This window comes from Pseudorasbora parva, chromosome 2 (genome assembly GCF_024679245.1).
Source record: "Pseudorasbora parva isolate DD20220531a chromosome 2, ASM2467924v1, whole genome shotgun sequence".
Taxonomy (NCBI): Eukaryota; Metazoa; Chordata; class Actinopteri; order Cypriniformes; family Gobionidae; genus Pseudorasbora; species Pseudorasbora parva.
The window spans coordinates 63,629,542-63,651,217 of NC_090173.1; the positions used below are offsets into that span (position 1 = coordinate 63,629,542).

The window sequence follows — 21,676 nt, forward strand, 5'->3', positions numbered from 1 at the left end:
TTTGAAGCAAAAACTCTAGGCAACATCACCCATTAGTCAAAAGTCTTGTGGACACATAAATTGTGTTTGAGGTGTTTTTGTTTTGACGTACAATTTTATTTTTTTCAAAAACCATGCATAAACATTATTCTCTCAAAAGCACAAGCATGTACATGCATGTTGCTTTCATATTACGGTAGCACAGTTTGTGCTGAATACAGTGAAATAACACTTTAGCCATCAATGTTTATATGCAACTGAAAAAAGCACAAATGTGAGAGCAAGTCAAAACTTCTAAAGGGTCCCAAAACAGCTCAGACTTCCGAGGGTTAAAACAGTGTAAATAGAAACTCTTTAATCACTGAATTTCAATGAAGACAAAATAATAATAATTAGAACCAGGCCGGAGAGCTGTGAATGTTTGCAGGGGAGACTAAAACTGAATTGGGCAGGTTGCACCTCAAAACAATAGAGATAAATACACTAAATGAAAGCTTAGAAGATGACAAGGAACATCAGTTAACATTTTAGAATCTTCTCAAAATAAAATTATAGACACGATCTTAAAAAAATAATTTTATTAATTTCAGGAAATTAATAAAAATCATTATTACAATAATTCTAACTTTATAATAAACTGCCATGTGTCTGCATTCAAATGAGTCTATACTCATGCTCTTCGTGCAAATGGTTCATGAATTTTATCTGTTTTAGTTGGGGTATTCCATTTCTTGGGATTTTTACTGACTAACAGGTCAGTAAAAAGGATTCATGTCACAAAAAGACGCTTATTGTGAAGTGTTTTCTTTTCATATAAATTCAAACAGTCATGCTTAAAGATGGACATCTTTACACACAAAAGCATAGCCTTGAAATTAGACACATGTACAGTATCTTTGTCATGATCTCTTTAGCTAGATGAATAATAATAAAAAACTAAAGAATCAGCATTATGTCAGTATGTGCACTTATACAGCTTTGATTTCAAGTACATTAAAATAGATACAGAAAGCAATTTACAAACTGAAGTAAAGTGCTGAATGTGTGTTTAAACCTAGTGTGACCTCAAGAACAAAAACTAAATTAAAACAATGATAAACAATGCTAAGTTAACAGTCTGCAGAATCCTGATTTGCTATGTTAGTGATGTGTGCTGTTAACACAGAGATAGAGTACCCTCTAGTCAATATTTAACCTTTTTTAAGCCAAATTAACTTACATTACTAACTAAACCACCATTTCACCATTTTCACAATTTCAAAACTTGTAACTTTGAAGCTACAACAAGACTGGTTTTGAGACATATCAAAAGTATGTGGAATCTTCTTTCTGATATTCGTCTACACAGTTCTCTTCCAGGATTTTATTGAGAGTTGCTAGTGTGCTATTTGGATCCAGTAGAGTCACTAGAGGGACATTCACACCTCTATCATTGAAGATAAGATTCTGCAGAGTCATGGCTAACATTGAGTCAATGCCTATATTGAAAAGATGAACATCATCTTTCAGCTCATCCATCTCAACCCCAGTCGTTTCACTAATCATGGACCTCAGATAGTCACGTGGTGAGGATGATTGGTTGGGTTGTTCAGATCTAGATAAATTCACTCCAGCTTTACTAATAGCTTCCTGTGCTATTTTGAACAAGCGTACATTCAGTGATTTGTTCTGACTGAGAATGTTATTCAAGCTGTTTTTAAAATTGAATTTGCATATAACCTGTTGAGGTTTGTTGATCAAGAGGCACTGCTCAAGACTTTCATGGATATCTGGAATCTCCAGAAGCATGATTCCCTTTGCCTCCAGAAATTTCTGGAAATGGCCTTTGTTCAGCAGAAGACCAAGATTCAATCCCCCCCAATTAATGGATTGTCCAGACAGCCCAATGTTTCTTCGGTACTGACAGAAAGTGTCCATGAATGTATTAGCTGCAGCATAATTAGTTTGTGAGGCATTGCCAATGAAGGCAGAGATGGAGGAATAGCACACAAAGTAATCCAGATTGCACTGGATTGTAGAACGGTGAAGGTTAATCACTCCGTTTACTTTTGGCCTCATGACTTTCTCATAAAGAGTTTTGTCAAGATGTTCAATCAGTGCATCATGCAGAACAACTGCGCTGTGAAATACCCCTTTGATGGGACTGGATGGAAAAAGTTTTCCAATATTAACAATTGTCTGGTCCACTTGCTCAGATACAGAAACATCACACGGCAGAGACTTAATGACAGAACCCCATTGGCTACTGATCTGACTTATCTCTTGTTGCAACTGAGGGTTTGGATTACTCCTAGACAGAATGACAATGTTTCCTCCACCTTTCTGAGCAATAAACTTTACCGTCTCAAAGCCCAACCCCGTTAGACCACCTGTGACAATATACACTGAATTCTTCTGGAATAGGCTGTGTTTGGGCATCACTGGAATGTCAGAAAGCTGGTTCTTGGCTTTTCTGTTCAGGGCTATAATTGGTAGGATCTGGCATCTGAAGTATGATTCAGATCCTTTTACAGACAGAAGTTCAGTGTCTTGAGATTTCACTCTTTGAACAGATGTTGTGTCCAAAGACATAGACTTTCTGTCCAAATGCATGGATTTCACCCAATGGTAGACGTGTGGCATTTCCATTTGCAGAGACCCTTTTTGCATTATCTGGGACATAAGGAGGGTATGGAAGCGGACATCCTCATTTGTACCTCGGACTGTTGTAGTATTGAATGGAAATTCTGTCTGGTTGTCATAGACAAGAACAACGTCTTTGATGCTCCTAACACTGCTAACTATTTCAGCTGTTTTTACATTATAAGGAGGTAGAAGAACAGCTCCCACAACCTCACTAAAATCACAAGACAGCTGATTGACCTGCGTGCTCACTTTGACATTCCAACCTGATCTGTTTGCAATAGCAATAAACACATTCATCAAAGCTGAGTCAGGAACAGTGGAGAAAATGCCCAGTTTCCTTTGCTGTTTAGATTTAGGTAAAGCCTTATGCAAGATCTCCCAAGCCAGTACCAAATAAGAGACACAAGGTACATCATTCAGGAATGGAAGCCTTTTTGCTTTGCAGCAAACAGCTGATGGGAGAACTACTTTAGTGGTGGCAGCCACAGGATAACAAGCCACAACGTGATCACCAACTTTAAATTTGCTGACATCTTTACCCACAGCTGTGACTGTGCCACTTAAGTCAAGGGCCAAGAGCTTATGTTTTTCATTTGTGTGCTTGTTCCAATACAATGTCTGACCATAATTCAGGTCAGACATGCTGACTGGAAAGTAATCTGATGAATGAACACAGATTTTACTGAGATGAAGCTCAATATTTTTTCCTTGAATCAGTTCAATGGAATTATCCATTGGAGTTGCAGACACTTTTGTCATTATATATGGGTCGGATGTCTGCAAGAGGCAGACTTCTTCATCCAGCATGTGGATACTTCTTGAAGGGATTGCCATGGTTGGCAAAGGTGTGCGGGTGATTTCAGGTTTGATAATTTTGCCCTCATTCACTACTAGCTCTGGATATTTGTTACAGGGGTATGATCTGATGACCTGAACCAAAGCTTTGCTGTCTTCAAAAGTGGCAGAGCCTACATCAATCAGCTGGAAGGAAAGATCTGGCAACTCAGCTGCACATGCTCTAATCATGCCTGACAGAACAAATCCAGGGTTTATGTGGTCCACTATGCTCTCAGATGACCTATAGGTTATTACTCTGATATTGCCTGGGAAATGAAGGGCTTTGAGATATCCAACAAGCTTTCGGACAATCTCACAACACCCCGCCATGCTGTCCAAGACCGTCTCTGATTTGAGAGAGGTTAGGTCTGCATCACCCCACATGAACAAAATTTCCTGGAAGTTTTTCTTTACACTTGAAATTTTTAGTTTTGACAAAAGAAGTTCAGCTCCATCTTCCAACAGTATGTTACAGTGTGAAGAAGACACATATCTAGATGTTGGGTGCAAGTACTGTTGCAAAGCTTCAGAAATTCCTACCGTGTCAGAAAAGACAAGTGCCTTAATCGGTGTATCGAACGTGGAAACTTCAGAGATGCTAATAAAATCGTTGTGGAAGAAGTACTCCTTGACTACTTCGGAACGACTTCCTAGCATTCTGATCTTCACATCCCTGAGTTCAACCAACACCCTACCCTGTTTGTTGGCTAAGCAGCCACAAATGTCCAAATCATCTTCTCCCACATTTACTGCTCTCAGATATACAACCATCTCCTCTTGCAATGGTTCAAATATAGCCAGGCTTCCTATTTGTGCAGGAAATTGGGGCCGTGCGGATAAGTCATGCCCTATAGTTGCAGGAACAAGTTGCATGAAGTAATCCAAGACCACAGGGTGAAGGTGATAGTCATGCAATTGAGGCAGTAATTCCTTTGGGACCTTCACAACAGATATAGCCTCTCTCAATTCTTCCCCACAGTAAATATCGGCATTATTTCTGAAGACAGACCCATACTCAAATCCAGTTTGACTTAGATGTCTGTAGATTTCTTCAGTAGTCATGTGGGATGTGCATCTTTTGGAAATGCAGTCTAATAAAATGTGCTGTTCTTCAGGCGCTCTACCTGGTTTTGCTTCTACAGTGCCAAATGCATAGACTGCAGAAGTAGACTGTATTTTAAAGTTGCATGTGTTATCGGCCAAACTATCTGAATGATCCAGCTGTACATTTATATCTGGGGCATTCTGGGTGAAAACATATGGACTCTGGAATGTTATGCTGAGCTTCAGAGAACTTAGTGGAACCTTAGGTTTTGCATATTCCATGTAAGTTGCTAAACCCAACTCTGCATAAAATGCCCCAGGAATGATGGCAACCCCACTGTGCCTGTGGTCCTTCAGGAAGGCCACTGATTCAGAGGATAAATCACAGCTGAACACTGAACTGTCTGTACCCATTTGTGTAACTACTGGATGGTTTCCAGTGGGACCGATCAACTGGAAGTGAGAAGCAAAGACATCTCTTTTCACATCATCAAACTGGTATCGTGGGTAGGGAATTGGTTCAGTCTCAAAACCTTTGTAGAACATTTCCCAGTCCACTTTGACCCCAAGCTCAAACAGTTTGGAAACAGCTGCAAGCATTGTCTCGTGATCTTTATCAGGCTGCACTGAGGGAATCACAGTGAAGTCATTTCCCAGAGTCTCAGTGATGTACCTCTGCAAAGATCTTCTTGGGCCAATTTCAACAAATACCACACTTCTTTTGTTTTTAGCTGCAGATTTTACAGCTTGTTCAAATTCAACTGGTTTTCTGATATTCTTTGCCCAATATTCACCAGTAATAAAATCTGAGGAACACAAACTAACACCTGTCACCGTTGAGAACAATTCTGTCTCCAAATTCTGTGCCTGCAATGAGCCTATACTCTGTTTCACTTTGGATAAAATGGGATCCATCTTGTGACTGTGGTATGCTGCAGGTACTTCTAAAATGCGGATGAACAAATCTTTTCCTTTGGGTGAGTTGCTCAAATTCTGTTGCAACCTGTCAATGTCATCTGCATCTCCTGAAAGGGTGCATGACTGAGGGCTGTTATAAGCAGCCAGGCAAACCCTTCCGGAATAAGATGGAAGAATTTTCAAGACTTCAGAAACAGCCATATTACTGACTACCAGCATCTTCCCTCCTGTCACAGTGCTTTGCAAAGAACTGCGATAGTGGATGACTTTCACTGCATCTTCAAGTGACAGCAAACCAGAACAATGAGCCGCAGCAACTTCTCCAATAGAGTGTCCCAAAACAGCATCAGGACTGATGCCCCAGTGTTTCAGAAGGTTAACAACAGCAACCTGAATAGCAAACAGAAGAGGCTGGACAATCTTTGGATCAGACAGCTCAGTACCTTTCTCAGATTCTCTTTCCAGCATCTCTATCAGATTCAAACCTCCATAGCTTTGGAACAGAGTTTCAATCTTCACAATTTTCGCTCTGAAAACTGGCTCTTGTTTTAGGAGCTGCTTGCACATACCCTGATATGTAACACCATTACCACAAAACACAAAAACTAGCTTGGAGTCTGTTTTTGATGGTAAAAGCTTTTTGTCCACAGCAGCAGTAAGTTTCTCTTTCAGATCTGCCAATGAGGATGTTTGAAATACTTTCCTGTATTTGTGTTTCAAGTGACTTCTTCTACATGCGGATGTGTACAGTAAAGACTGTAGATCTGATATTTTCCCTGCACTGATCTGTTCTGCCGTATCTGCAATAATATTTTTAATGGATTTTTCTGAGGCTGCAGAGACCACAAAATACTGATGGGATTTGCTTATCAGCTGAGCTTTTGGCTTTTTGGACTGCACATATTGTCTGACAATCGCATGCGCATTTGTTCCACCAAATCCAAAGTTATTGATTCCTGCTGACCTCCCTGATCTGCAGTCACTGATCCACTTTTCTGCTGTGGTGGGGATTTTCATATTGAGAGATTTAACGTCTATGCTGGAGTTTTCCACGGAATAGAACAATGATGGCACAATAGTTTCGTGCTGCATCATCAAGAGAACCTTTATGAGCCCTGCAACACCTGCAGAAGATTCTGTGTGTCCAATATTACTCTTAACAGAACCAATGATGAGTGGCCCTGACTTTGGAGGTCTTGCTTTGGCAATGACTTTTGAGATGCTACCTGCCTCTATTGGATCTCCAATTGGAGTCCCAGTCCCATGAGCCTCAATGTACTGGACACTAGTCAGGTCAGTCTCTGTTGAGTAGATTTTTCTAAGCAGCTCCTCCTGCTGTACCATGGATGGTTTGGTGATTGGACTAACGCTGTGGCCATCTTGATTTACTGCAGTTTTGCTGATGATACCCCAAATATGATCATGGTCTTCAAAAGCCTGTCAAAATACAGACAACATTTGTTTGTTTCTCGCATCATTACATTGCTGTCATAGTGTTGTGTTTATATGAGAATCATTTTATTTACTTTTTTCAGAGGCTTTAATAGAACGACCCCACATCCTTCACCTCTGCCATATCCATTAGCTTTGCTGCTGAAAGGTTTACTCGTTCCATCAGTGGAGATCATTTTTGCCTTGGAGAGAGTCACAAAAAGCGTCGGCTCCAATATACAGGTCACTCCACCACACAAGGCCATATCACAATCTCCTGTTGAGTGGAAAGCAGACAACCACAAAATTTAGAGGGTTGAGTCTAATGGCTATTATGTTTGATTAATTCAATACAATTTAGGAACAAGGAACTATAGCTTGACTGTCTTCATCAGCATTTTTACTAAGATAGTCTCAAATGAATTGACTGAAACTGAAAATGAGACAAATAAGTGTACTGAAAGATTCTTTTCACAGAATGTATTTCCCAGATACTCCTGATTATAAGATAGTTTACAGATAAGTTTTTCCAATATGAATCTTGAAGATGTTCTGCCACAGTTCTGCTATGTATTTAGACTTGATCCACAGGATTTACATGCATATTTTGAAGACTACCTTGTTTTATGGCTTGACAAGCTAAGTGAAGGGCAACGAGCGATGAGGAGCAGGCACAGTCAATGGACAGGGAGGGACCAGTGAAGTTGAATATGTATGAGATGCGGTTGGCAGCTATGCTCATAGCCATACCAGTGCCGTTTGTGTGGTCTATGTGTTTTGGATTAATCCTCACATTTGCCAGCTCAAAGTCTTTGTTCATTAGGCCTGAAAAACAAGAACGAAAAACATGTTAGACTTGTTACCTGGCGATATGCATTTATTCATATACGCTTACTGTATGCCTATAGCTTGTTTGCTGTCAAATGATTCTGATAGCATGGGAAATTCAGATGAAGGGCAGGAAGTGAAAAGCAGAATAGACAAGATGGAAAAATGTCCATACTCTACTAGTTTAGACACGATTACAGGAGAAAGGTATAAACAGAAGATCCCAACATATGTAATGTTATGCAGAGGAGTGTTTTTTTCTACTGAATTGAAATACTGCTTGCCTTCAAGGCGTTAGATATAAGCAACTATCTTATATAATATAAGACTATATACTGCAGAACAAATGAAAGCATACACAAGTATGAAGTCATACAATATTTCTGTTAGTGGTTGGGTCAACAACCTCTGTACCAAGGAGCTCCACAATTATTATTGTTTGGTTTTTACCCGGGTGATTGGCATTGTCCTGTGGATTAACATACCAACAAACATTCAACACTGCTGTGCCAGTGTTACAGTTTACTTTAATATTAATTATTAGGTTAATCACTCCCAAAGGTCCACCCAAACATCAATAAAGGCATGGGTCCATCACGAAACAAGACAGAAGTAATTGCAGCTCATTGTGATTCCATGGCACAGTAAGATATTTATGTTCACCTGCATTTTGTCTAACTGATAAATGTTAGTGTGGTGTTGTTGCTTGTCTTATTGTAATATATATTACAGGAAACTTTTTCTTGTTTTTCAGTCAGTTTCTTGAATTTGGTACACAATAAAATATCCTTGTGATTTCTTGATCTGATCGATTTCAGCAACCATAAAGAAAACAAAATATAGGAATTTTGAGTTGTGCTTCTATGAAGAAAATTACTTCAAGCCCTCCATTTGCATTTCGCGCCAAAGCAACGCAGTGAGGTAAACGTCATGTGCAAACAAGCTATTTACAGTGCAAGCTGAGGTTAAGTGCCTTGCTCAATATTTGCAAGTAGGCATGTGACGATATCAATTTTTCATGTTGCGATTAATTGCTGAAGCTTTTATCACGGTCTACGATATTATCACGGTATTGAAATAAGTTGCAAAAAAAGTGTTGTCATAGCATAACAGCTTTAAGAAATATTTTTGTAATAACAAAAATAACTGAATGTTTAAATACAATAATGCACCAAAAATATATACAGCTCTGGAAAAAAATTAAGAGACCACTTAACATCGAGAAATCAATGAGGAATCAATGTTAAGTGTTCTCCGGATTTTTTTCAGAGCTGTAAAAGTACAATTTTCAAACAGATTAAAGTGCAAAAGAATTAGGCTATAAAGAACAACAGGTAGGCTAACACATTACAATAAGGTCTCGTTATTTAATGCATTAACTAAGATTGAGCAATAGCTACATTTGGTACAGAAAGTATAATGATTTTGGTAATGTTAGTTCAGAAATACTGATCATTGTTAGTTTTACCTTAGGTCCATTAAAAAAAGGTATTTTGATTTTGATTTTAATGTTATTAAACAGTAACTAAGAAATTAACATTATTTAGAATGATTAATTCTTTATAAGTGTTTTTCATTGTCAGTTTGGTAATAATGAATTAACATGTTAACTAATGAAGTCGTATGGCTCAAAGTTTTACTGAACAATAACAAATAATTAGAACAGTTCTAATCATTAGGCCATGTTGTAGTCCAGATTAAAACATAATGTTTAAGTTTGAAATTAAATAGCCTATTAAGTCTTTAAGTATTAAGTATTTGGTGCTGTGATGAACAACATTGAGATTACAAAAACGAATGGCTGTTTGCTGGTTTCCGGGGTAATCGCTGCATTCTGCAGTTCATCAGTGCCCTCTGCTGTCACTGAGCGGCACTTCAGCAGCACGTCTCCTTCACTCGTTCATGTGCTTCTCATTTACACCTGAGCGCTTCCCTTTGACGCAGAATACAGCAGTGTTGAGCATTTATTCGGTTGATGGGCAAAGTATTCTTGAGTGCATTATACATTTTTTTTATAATTGTTAATAAATTATTATTTACGATATTTTGAAGTGCCCACAATAACAATTCTGGCATATTCATTGTTGTGATATATCGAATTACTAAAAAACCGAAAATACCAAAAATCGCCACATGTCTAGTTGCAATGCTCAGACAACCAACATTGCAGTTACCAGCCCTTAGCTGTAGCCACCTTGTGTGCCTTTTTTGCTGTGACATAAAGGGATTAAAGCACAAGTGCACATATTGAGGTCAGGACGAGTTACATCCCTCTTGTGAAATGGGGAATTACTGAGAAAATCGATGTGCTATTTACCAACACATCTTAACCAGAGGTTGCTCTGAAGGTACATCACATTACATTCACTTTTTCACTGGGATTGAAAGACACCAAAAGTTCATTTATCTTATATTTAGCTTGTATGTTACCCAAATATACTCCTGTTCGCGATCCACTGGCCTTTTCCATTGGCATCCCAGCATCCTCTAAGGCTCTGTAGGTGCACTGCAACAGAAGTTTTTGCTGAGGGTCCATGTGGATTGTTTCAGCATCAGTGATGCCGAAGAACTTGTGGTCAAACTCATTCAAGCTACACAGAATAAAAGGTAAATGATGGGGTTATTGCATTTGGATTTCAGATACTACAGGGATAGTTCACTCAAATTTTTTTCAGTGCACTGTATATCAACAGAGGAACAATTTAAATAATTCCTTGCTATAGGAGAGAAAGAATTGTCTAATCTCAATAAATCACGTAAATCAACATCATGTATTTTAGACCCTATCCCTACCAAACTACTAAAAGAGTCAAAGGTGCACTATAGTATTTTTGCAGTAAAATATCCAAAAACCACTAGGCCAGTGTTATATATTTTGTTCAGTTGAGTACTTGCAATATCCCAAATGTTTCCAACTATTTGTAAATTGTGAGAAAATTGCTATTTTAACCAAGGACCGGGACGTGTCAGCATAGCGTTTGAGGGAGTCGCCTGTCGCCTGTCAATCGCGTCATATCTGCGCTACCCTCGGTTTCGGGTTTTATTTGGCAGAAGCGCTTTTCTCTTAGCAGTGTGAACATGTCACAGCAGCGCCAAGCGAATGCACAGAGTAAGATCATTTTAAACACACTTAAATGTATCTAATATGATAAACAGAGCTGCTTTACCTCATAAACATGACCGGAAAAGCCGAAATAGCGCTAGCTTTTAATCTAAATCACCATCACATGTTAGCATTTCAATAGCATGTTAGCCTGCCATCTGTGCATCCGGATCTCCTGTTTTTCTCTCTTGTGCCTTTTTAAGAGTAGTGAGAATGTAACCGCTTTAGACACTGCTTTGGATGCGACTAGCTTAGTGAACATTCATTGTTTGGTTCCGGCTGAGCCCACGCAGCAAGGCTGGGTGACGATGAGAAAGCATAGTCGCGGATCTAAAAACCGCTCTTCCCTTCTGATTAGAACATCAAAACGGTTCTCCCCACTCAGTGACGCACACACTGAGGATCCTGTTGAAAATGCCCTAGTTATTGGCGATTCTATTACACGGAACGTGAAAATAGAGACACCAGCCACCATAGTCACATGTTTACCGGGAGCCAGAGCGCCTGACATCAAAGCAAATTTAAAAATGCTGGCTAAAGCTAATCGTAAATTCTCTTAGATTATTATTCACGTTGACACTAATGATGTTCGACTTCGCCAGTCGGAGATCCCCAAAATTAACATTAAAGAGGTGTGTAAACTCGCAAGTATGATGTCAAAGGCAGTATTTTTCTCTGTTCCCCTCCCTGCTAAAAGGAGTGATGAAATAGCAGATTATCATCACTCAATGGCTAGTTGTCTAAGTGGTGTCCGCAAAATAACATAGGGTTCATAGACAATTAGAAAAGTTATTGGGGCCAGAGCGCCTGACATCAAAGCAAATTTAAAAGTGCTGGCTAAAGCTAATCGTACATTCTCTAAGATTAGTATTCATGTCGGCACTAATAATGTAAATACAGTAATATTTAGTTAATATATATATTTTTGTGTGTGGTATAGAAATACACTTGACAGTAAAGCCCTGATTTTGAGCATTTACTGATCACCCTAATGCCATTCCAAACCTGTATGACAATCTTTCTGTGGGACACAAAAGAAGACCATTTGAGAAGATCATTCGTCTGTTAAAAAATAATAATAATTATAGTGTTACCAACATATTTGGTTATATTCTTCAAAATATCTTCTTTTGTGTTTCACAGAAGAGAAAAGACAAAGGTTTAATGACATAAGGGAGAGTAAATTATGATATTTTCCCTTTAACAACAGTAACATTGGTAAAGAGTTGCATTTACTGTATATAAGACACTGATATTCATATTTTGATTTAACAGTGACTTCCATTAAAATGCATTAGAACGATTAAAAAGTTAAACTATTAGTACGATCATGGTGTCACAGATAAAACCATGCGCCTAATTGCCAAACCTGCTTTTGATATTAAACAAAGCTAGGCCTATAGCTTTTTTTATTATCATTAAGTTTTAATGCGAAATTCAAAAAATAAATAGCATTTTGACGCTAATGTTAAAGCCAGAGGCGTTGAAAAGCGGAGTGGCAACATGCTCTCGTCTCCCGGCGGCGCGCGCAGTCACATGGCTCATGGAGCGCTCAATACTTCTAGCGCGGTGTCAATGCATTTGAATGGCTTAAGCGGATACACAACATTTCCAGTATACCGATGTTTGCAGCCAGTTTTGTTCAACAGTACAGCTTAGTGTGCATTGATTATTACGTCAGCCATATTCACAGGATCGTTTTATTATGGAGAGTGATAGAGATGTAGCATTGTTAACATTAATGTTATTCTTGTATTTAGCCCTCAGGTATTCCTCACTAATTAATCACACTCATACTCATTGATGGTCAGATGTGACCTTACACCGTTACTATTTTTCAATTAAATAAGTGTTCTATATTTTAGTTCAATAATGTTTATTTCATATTTGGAAGAGATATTTTGGTACTAAATACTATTTTTGCAATAATTATTGTCAATTAATGACCACTTAAAATATATTTCTTCTAATATTTTTATTATTTATATTACAATTAGTGTAGTAATTAAGGTTGAAATAGAGAATTCCAGTTCAAAGAGGGAAATTAGAGTCATTTTGTGGCTAAAAAATAATAATAGTTCATTTGTAATGCCATTACCCAGTGGGTGCCTTATGGCTCTTTAATAAATATACATGTAGCCTATCTAATCTACCTGCTCAAAAACAGTTGTGTATTTAAATATTTAGATATGATCAAACAATAGATTTCTTTAAATGGGAAATTTTAAAACGTTAATAACTTATGCATCATATTAGGACTTTAGTATTCTAATATTTTTTATGAATAATGATACTTATATAAACACACACAAATGAATATTAATGAATGTGAGCACATTTAATTTGACCCAAGAAACGTTTAAAATAGTGCAATAGTAAGACAAACAATTTTTTATTTATTATGTACAGTAATCTATACCCCCCCCCCAAAAAAAATCATATTTTGATTGAACATTTACTTCAATTAAAATGTATTAGAACGATTAAAGAGTTAAACTATTAGTATGATCATGGTGTCACAGATAAAACCATGCTCCTCATTACCATGGATATAGTTTCTAAAATTAACTATAGAATTTGTAATGCAAAATACTGTAAATACATGTAGAAACTATGGAAAAAAATCTATGAAAGAGATTTATTGTCCACAATATTTAATGTATGTATTAACAGCTAACTTGTTCTGAGATACGTCTCTGCCAAACACCATATTTCTACTGTTCGTAGCTCTAAGGTAAATTCTTCTAAGGGTCTCGTCCTGCAGCGTACATGATGGTAAGACTGTTTTCAACTAGATTCACCACAAGACTGTCATGATCCCAGCCTGGGCTTCCCAGTCTTACCAACATTGGTCATTTTATTCCATGCTTGTGTCAGAGTTATTTTAAGTACAATTTAAATGCAAAAAGTTTCCAATTAAAGTTATTATATACGTGGAATAAAAACGTGGCCCTGACTGCAGGTGTCGTGAAGCTCCCAGACACAGAGATGGACCTTTAATTTCACTAAAACCCCTCACTAATCGAGTTTTCAGTTCAAGGATTATTCTGACAAGACAAAAGCGATATCTGTTTGTGTGAGATTACTTACTTTTTAATTAGTCTTCCCATTAATTAGTCTTCCCGGTTATATTTATTTAGATTTTTCATTCCTATTTCATGCACAGTGTTTAATGACTTATTTCAGAGGGTCCGAGACCAACGCTCGTGTATCATTTTGACTGTATTTGAACATGACAGACATAAGTGAACATCATAAGGTCTTATTACGAGGCCAAATGAATTGAAGACTTACCCATCGATAAGTGCTGCCTTTGCTGTGTGTGTCTTTCCTGCCTTACTCTCATCCGGATCGTACCATTGAGAGAGATTAAACCTGTCGTTTGGGATCTGAACTGCACAGTTCTCTCCATGAAGGAGGACTCGCCAGAAGTTTTCAAGTCCCTCGCCTAAAACACAAGAGAACATATTCAATGCCAATACACTTCAGGCCAAAATCATGACGTGTAGAAATAATGAAACATAGGGAACTGTTAATTACCTCCAGGAAAATGGCATCCAATGCCAACAACAGCGATTTCTGCATCCTCATCCATCATGTTTCATATGCCGTGTGTGCACATGCATTTGATTTTACAATCTATACACAGCAAAAACAGGGGGAAGAGAATCAGACTTTTTACCCAGGAAGAATGGACGATTATTACTAGTGAAACAGAGAGGGGGAAAAGCTGTATAATGTAGAGACAATCTTAAAATATGATAAAATATGGAATCTAAATTAAAATATAGCTATGCTAAGAGTAGATATAGAAATAACTCAATAATATATATAAAACAGTTTTTGTTTATTGTTTTATAATAGAAATTGATAAGTTAAAGCCATTTATAATTTTGTTTTGTTAAAAAAAATTCTTCTACTTTTGGCTCAGAGGATGAGCGTGAATTGCATTGACTTACCTCATGTTACACATGTTGAATCTTGCTGAAAATGCTTACATGAGGCTGAGTCTACTCAATATTTATTTAGTTACAGGAGGAGGAAACTTAAAAACTAGCTAATGATTGACTAGTAAACATTTAATTTTCCTGGAAATCATTATCATCTTTTATGTGACTTTTTCATATGACTTTCTGTTAGTTCATGAAACAATTTCGGTAATACTTTATTATACTGTTCAATCATTAATGAATAACTACACAGGAATAAGTGAGTAATGCAGTATTAACCCCTTACCTGTCATTAAGTAACAAAAGTAACAACTATTGACTAACAAGAAACTGATTAATAGATAAGTAAGCAAAAGCAATCAGTTGAATGTGGTAGGTCTTTATTAGCTAATCATTTAATGTAATGTTGAGTATTGTATTATTTTACATATGCATATGATTATAGTATATGATATTTGTCACAGCCTCACAGCCACCACCTACGGACACAGCCAAGCCCACTCATTCCCAATCACCAGAATACTAGTCACCAGTGCACCATCACCAGTGGCCCACGCAAAGCACTCCTCATCCCCACAGTCTTTGTCTGGTCTTGCACCGATCAACACTCCTGTTACCTGCGACTACCTGTATCTACCTGCCCGTCTTCGTCCTCGTCCTCCCCATCGTCATCCTCTGGATCACCGTCTTCGTCATCTGTCTACACCCAGGAAAGTCTGTTGTTATTGTCTACGCACTCTACGTGTCAAGATTCAGCTTTAAGTTCATCCTGTGTCCGTTACCTCTGTTTAATAAACACCACTGCGCACTAACCATCTGTGTCCTCGTCTGTGTCTGACAATATTGCTTGTTTCCGCTTCTTCTTTACATGTGTTTTGATCATGAGATTCAGAAGAACCATCAGAAGAAGAATATACTCTCCTAAAGCAATGGCTTCATGGAAACAGATTTATACTTAAATACATTTAAATACATTCATGCTATGCATTCACAGTTGTTACTCCTTTAAGTTATTTTTATTTAAGCTTACAGATATTCAACCAGAATGTCCTTTTTATGTACTTCATTTGAATTTTAGATGTCCCTTTGAAAGTTTTTCCTGCCAAGACAGTAAATGAGATCAAACACCCAGCAATAAAACAATAACTCTCTAATCTAGAGAGAAGATAGGAGTGAAAGAGCAGAGGTCACCGTCTGACTTCTCTTCCCGCTATCCATGCATTCCTTCCTCCTAACTGGAAAGCAGATTAAAAGATTGTCAGCAGTATGACGATCTGGCATGGCTTTGCTCAGCAGAACAGCACTGTGAGTTCCCCAATCGAGTATTTAATGGCAAGTGACTGTGATGTATGATTCGGTTGTAAGCACTGTCCTTGAGTCTGTTGTCAGTGCCATTTTTCATCACTCGCTAACTGACTGCGCAGCTTCCTCACATGGATTGTCCAGTCTGGCAGTGATCGTTGTTCTAGACGGGACGGTAAACTCGAGGTCTACGGACTCCATAAGACTTCTAAAACCCTCTCCTTCTACAAAGCTGACTAGAAGCATATATTTAGTGAACATCTTGGTGATGAGGGCTGTTGTTTGCTCTGATCTGATCATAAAACTAGCCACTGATTGCTGACCTGAGGGTGTTTTGCCCTCAGATGACTGTGCATTGTAGTGGTTGACCAATGAAAAACAGCAGCAAATTAAGAAAACATCTTCATTAGTTTGATAACACATGCTGCAAATACTCACAATGCAACCAAATACACAGCAACGCCCTGCAAATAGCATGGACATGTTTCAAGGGAATCCCAACAAGTGACAAACCTGGCTGGGACATACTCTCATACTCTAATCTAAGGAGGCCCAAAATGGACCTTTGCAAAAAACAAAAAACAGACTTTTGCATACTCACGAGAAACAATTGGATGCATACAGGATTTCTTTTTTGCATATTCACGCATTACAATTTCCAGTTTATGTATACTAAACAATTACTATGTTAATTTTAAACTGTCATCTTACTATGAAGAAAACGAGAATGGATTCAAATGAATTAACAAAGCTGTATTTGCTTAAAATGTGGCTTTTGTTAGGGCAGTACAGGCTATCTCTAAATGTTTTATTAAAGGGTTGGTTGATTATGATTTGACTTGTTTGACTTTAGTGAGTATGTAGTGACGCTGTTTAAGCAGAAACATCATAAAGCAAGATGACAACATAAGTTATAACCGTAATTAAACTAAACTATTAAAATGTTCTCTCTTCATCAGCAGATATTCTCTGGCTCATCTCACAAAAGTTCCCACTCCTGCAGTTTATAGATCATTATAGCAGAATATGACTGAAGATCGTTAACTCCACATCAGCTACATAAATTCATCGAGTATGTATTCAGAAATGCCCTGTCTTATTCTACATTGTCATTCTATGCTGACCCTTCTTCTTGAGTCTCTTCATCATTGTACATCATCAAACTCTGGTTTAAACGTAAAATCAATCAATCAAACTTTATCAAGGAAGCACTTTAAAACAAACATAGTGGACCAAAGCGCTGTACAGAAGAATACATTTTTGCTTAAAATAAGTAAAATAATCTGCAAATGGGGTAAAAAAAAAACTATCTTAATTTAAACCATAAACAAGATTATTTTGCTTACCCCATTGGCAGATTTTTTAAAAAAAATCTTATTTAAGGCAAAAGCTCACTTAATTTTGAGTTATTTTCCCCCAAAACAAGACAACAATTTTTGCTTATGTAGTAAATGCTTCTTAATGTAAGAAGTTTTAGATATTTGGACTTAAAACAGGACAAAAATACTAAGTAAGAAAAGCATTTTTTGCAGTAGGATGGGGCACGACCATTTAGGGATTTGAAAACTATACGAATTTTAAAGTGGATCCTTAAATATACAGGAAACCAGTGGAGTGAGGCTAAAATGTGAGAAATGTGCTCGTGTTTATGTGCTCCAGTTAAAAGATGCGCTGCAGCATTTTGTACCAACTGGAGACAGGAGACAGAAGACCCATAACCTATGAACGCATTGCAGTAATCCAGCCTGGTAACAATGGTGCGGATTACTGGCTCAAAGTGTTGCCAGGCTTTATTCTGGCCAGCTTCCTCAACTGGAAAAAACTCAGTTTGATGCTTATTAAAATAAAAAAAACATAGACCCGTCTTCATTGATATAACAGATTTAACTTTATTCTTATACAAACGTACGCTGCTTTATGCAGTGCATAACGTATTGAATATTGCAGCTGTGATAAAGTATGCAAATATAGCGTCGGAGCGTCACTACGGGAAGCAGAATACTTGCACGCGGATACTCTCGCCGATCGGTTACATCTGGCAGAAAGTGTCCAACTTCACGTCTCCGTTTTCAGCTCCTCCTCGCAGCCGATGTCCAACACACCTATGAACTCTTGAAGCTCCGCCCTTTTCTTGAAAGGGACTTGCACAAAAATGCCATGTTTTTGCTCACCAGTACCACGCTTGCATTTTCCCTGCAGAATTCTCCTTCCATTAAGCAGAACAGGCGCTACGAATCTTAACGGATCATACACTGAAGCAACTGTAGATAATATTCCACGACGAGTAGCAGGTTGTTACTGCAACTTGATCTTGAACTGGAAACAATCTAAATCCTTCTGCCACTGTATTCCAAGGGCTCTTTCCAATGGAAAATCAAATGCAAAATCTTTAGAATCAGATGCAAGTTCAGAGGCAGGAATACTATTCAACACAGTTTCATCATTTGACATGAATTTGTGCAGCCGTAAACCACCCGTTGCACAGTTTTCTTGCTTCCTCAGCAACCTTAATTGCCGTGTGTCTTTCAAACTAGTTACTCCATCATCCACATATAAATTTATCAATATAAACTCTGAACCTAGATGATATAAATGGCTGTTCTCATTTGCAATATGCTTCAGGCCAAAGTTTGCACACCCTGAAGAGGAGGCAGCACCATTCATTCGAGATTCACGAGCCTTTTGATTGATCTCTTCGTTCTTCCACCAAAGGAAGCGCAGGTAATCCCTGTCAGGTTTACTCACGTGAAACTGGTGATACATTTTTTCTACATTACACATGAGGGCGATAGGATATTGATGGAATCTGATCAATATGCCATTCAAATTATTTATCATGTCAGGACCTTGAAGCAAATGATCGTTCAATGAATAACCGTTATACCTTGCAGAACAAACAAATACCACTTGCAACTTGTTCGGTTTTTAGGATGGAAGACACCATGAAGGCAAATACTATGTTTCTTCTTCTTTGCCACACTCATTTACTTCCTCTGCATCCCCTCTTTGAATGATTTCACTCATAAATTCCTTATACCGTTCTCTGTACATTTCAGCCGAGCCTGGCCATAGCTACCCTTTTGTTACTTGGGAGAAAAGGTCTTTCCTTAAAAGGCAACGGCATCTCATAGTGTCCGTGCATGTTTTTATGGATACCTTCCGTCAGTTTGTCGAGAAAAAGAATGTCTCGAGAACACAAATAATATCCGTTGCAGTGATGAGAGGAAGTTCCTTGGCTGCAAGGCGGTGACATAGACTGCTTCCTTTAGGCAAATCAAAACGTGGAGATGAACACCCAATGATACTCCATCCTAAATCAGTTCGCACTGCAAAGGGTTCTTCATCTCTTCCAGTAATCAAGGAGGAGATTGTTGGAAGGTCTCTCGAGGAGCCATTGACATGGGGCAATTGTAACCTATTATCAGACCGATCTCACAATCCTTTAAAGGTGATACCTTATCCGCAATACTTGACAGATGATTCCACTTCTTTGCAATTTCACAGGTGGTGATGTGATCAGGATTTACAGGTATATAATCTAAGATATAAGCAAGATTCGTATGCTTGTACTTGCAACCCCGATACTCTCTTGCTTTGTACAACTGAATCCTTACCAAGCATAGTAGTTAGTTCCAGTCTTACTGTTCTTGATTGAGCTTGAAGAGCATCAATTACTCCTTAATCAACAAAAGTGGTATCACATTGAGAGTCCAGCAAAGCATACGCGAGCCTCTCACACTCAGGATTCTGCTTTGTTGATATCCAAACAGGCACAATCATTGAAGTATTTGTAGTCTGCCCTTCTCCAGCTACACTCAAAGTTACTGCATTTGAGCTACCATTAAGAACACCTTGAGAAGAATTTGTTGAAGGATCTGCCTTTGCTATTCTATTAAAGTTGCTGTCATGCAGACATGTAGGATGTTTTCTTTCACAAGAATCACATACAGGGCGATAACGACACTCACTTGCGATATGCCCTGATTTCAGACATCCATAACAAAGTCTCTGCTCTTGGACAAACCTCCACCGCTCTTCCAATGGTTTACTACAGAATTCAAAACAGTTACTGAGCTGATGATTACTTTATTGACATAACAGACAAGGAGTTCTGAATACTGGCTTCACTGATTTCAGATTTTCACATTTCGTCTGAGTGTTAAAAACTTGAATCTTGTTCTTTTTGGTTTCTCTCAAAATTAACTTGTCATTGTCAGGTTAAAAAGCGTAGAGAGCTTGAAAAGATGTCACTGGATTGCAAGCAATATCTGCCTCAGCTGACACAAATGCACAGAATTCTTTAAAGTCTGGAAACTCTTGATTTTGACTGAGAACTTGTCGATTCCATCGACTGGCTGCCTAGTCAGGCAATTTCTGAACTCGCTTTTGATTCTCTTGATAATCATTCACAATCTGAAGGCCCTTAACATGAGGTATAGCATTTTTACATGCACTGAGGAAGAACTGTTGAGTCCTTTGAATGGATTTTAGGCCAATTAGCCAGTGTCTCTCTAAAAGCCTTTTGAATGGCAAAAGGTTGACCATAATGACATAATGTTCGTTGCACGAACCACCTACCCCACCACCCCCTACCTACCCAAGAGTGTGCCATATAGACGCCATAAAGTGTGTATCATATGCACTCGAAAAACTCATTTTGGCGTATACATTCCACGAGATAGCCCACGAGTGTGCAAGTGTTGATACGCATTACCATGTGATCGTGTTGGACATTACTGAGCTATATGCGTTACAAAAGTATAGCCTGTTAAAATGGTACAATTGCTCAGTTCAACGTCTTGGGAAATCGGTGTTTTGTGCGTCATCTTTATTTCAAACGACCCGACTGACCGCGACCCGAATATCATTAAAAATATTTTTGGAAGCCTCGTACCCACTTGTTTTTGATCAACCTGCACATCACTGCTAGGCACCCCTTATATACTTTCTGGTCACATGATGTCATAGGATGTCGCCGGCCAATACGATTGCCGTGATTCGACTGGATTTCGGCCATCGTCAGGCCTGAGGCGCTCCCCATAGCGTCATCAACGCAGTGTCTCCTTCCCTGTTCTCAGAGAACAGAGGTTTCATACATAACCTTTAATTCACACACAATAGTTTCTTATGAAGACATGATAAACGCATTATTTTATTGTGTGTGCAAATCTGTATTTTTTTTTTAAAACTTTTGCTCTTTAGGGTCTCTGTATCAATTACCTGAAATATGAGTGTAACAAAGTTTGTATAAATAATGAGGAAGAAGGCAGGGTCGGCGTGACTGGGACTAGTGGTTTATTCAGAACTATTGTGGTCAAAAATAAAGTTGTGCTTACAGCGCTCTCAACAACTCAGTTTGATTTAACTTGATCTATATTTAACACGATCTTTCTCCAATTGTCCGCCTCGAAAACTCAAGTGGCCCTGTCCCAGATGGCATACTTCATGCTCACTTTCGGTCTTGTGGACTTACAATGGCCATTGTGTGCGCGTGTCCGTTAAGTCCTCAAGACCGTAGGGTGTCCCATTCGTCATTTAAGCTTAAAGAAGGTGCTCGTAAGCGCCCCTTTTGAGGGTGCTATGCACCCTCGATGCGCATTTCAGCTGAGCCCGCATGTTTGCGAGCTAGGCAGAGGACTTTTACCCGGTAGTCAAAGCG

The 21,676-nt window shown here is 38.4% G+C and overlaps 1 protein-coding gene across 1 annotated transcript; it reads right to left on the bottom strand.

Annotated features, from left to right (window-relative positions):
- Window positions 1-1,284: 1,284 nt before the first annotated feature.
- LOC137089679 (mycocerosic acid synthase-like polyketide synthase) lies at window positions 1,285-14,406 on the bottom strand. The gene is made up of 6 exons (XM_067453251.1): window positions 14,306-14,406; window positions 14,060-14,213; window positions 10,093-10,253; window positions 7,453-7,659; window positions 6,930-7,111; window positions 1,285-6,840 (listed from the first exon to the last, which is right to left on the bottom strand). The coding sequence occupies exons 1-6, from the start codon at window positions 14,361-14,363 to the stop codon at window positions 1,285-1,287; spliced, it is 6,318 nt and encodes a 2,105-aa protein (XP_067309352.1). The 5' UTR covers window positions 14,364-14,406.
- Window positions 14,407-21,676: the final 7,270 nt, after the last annotated feature.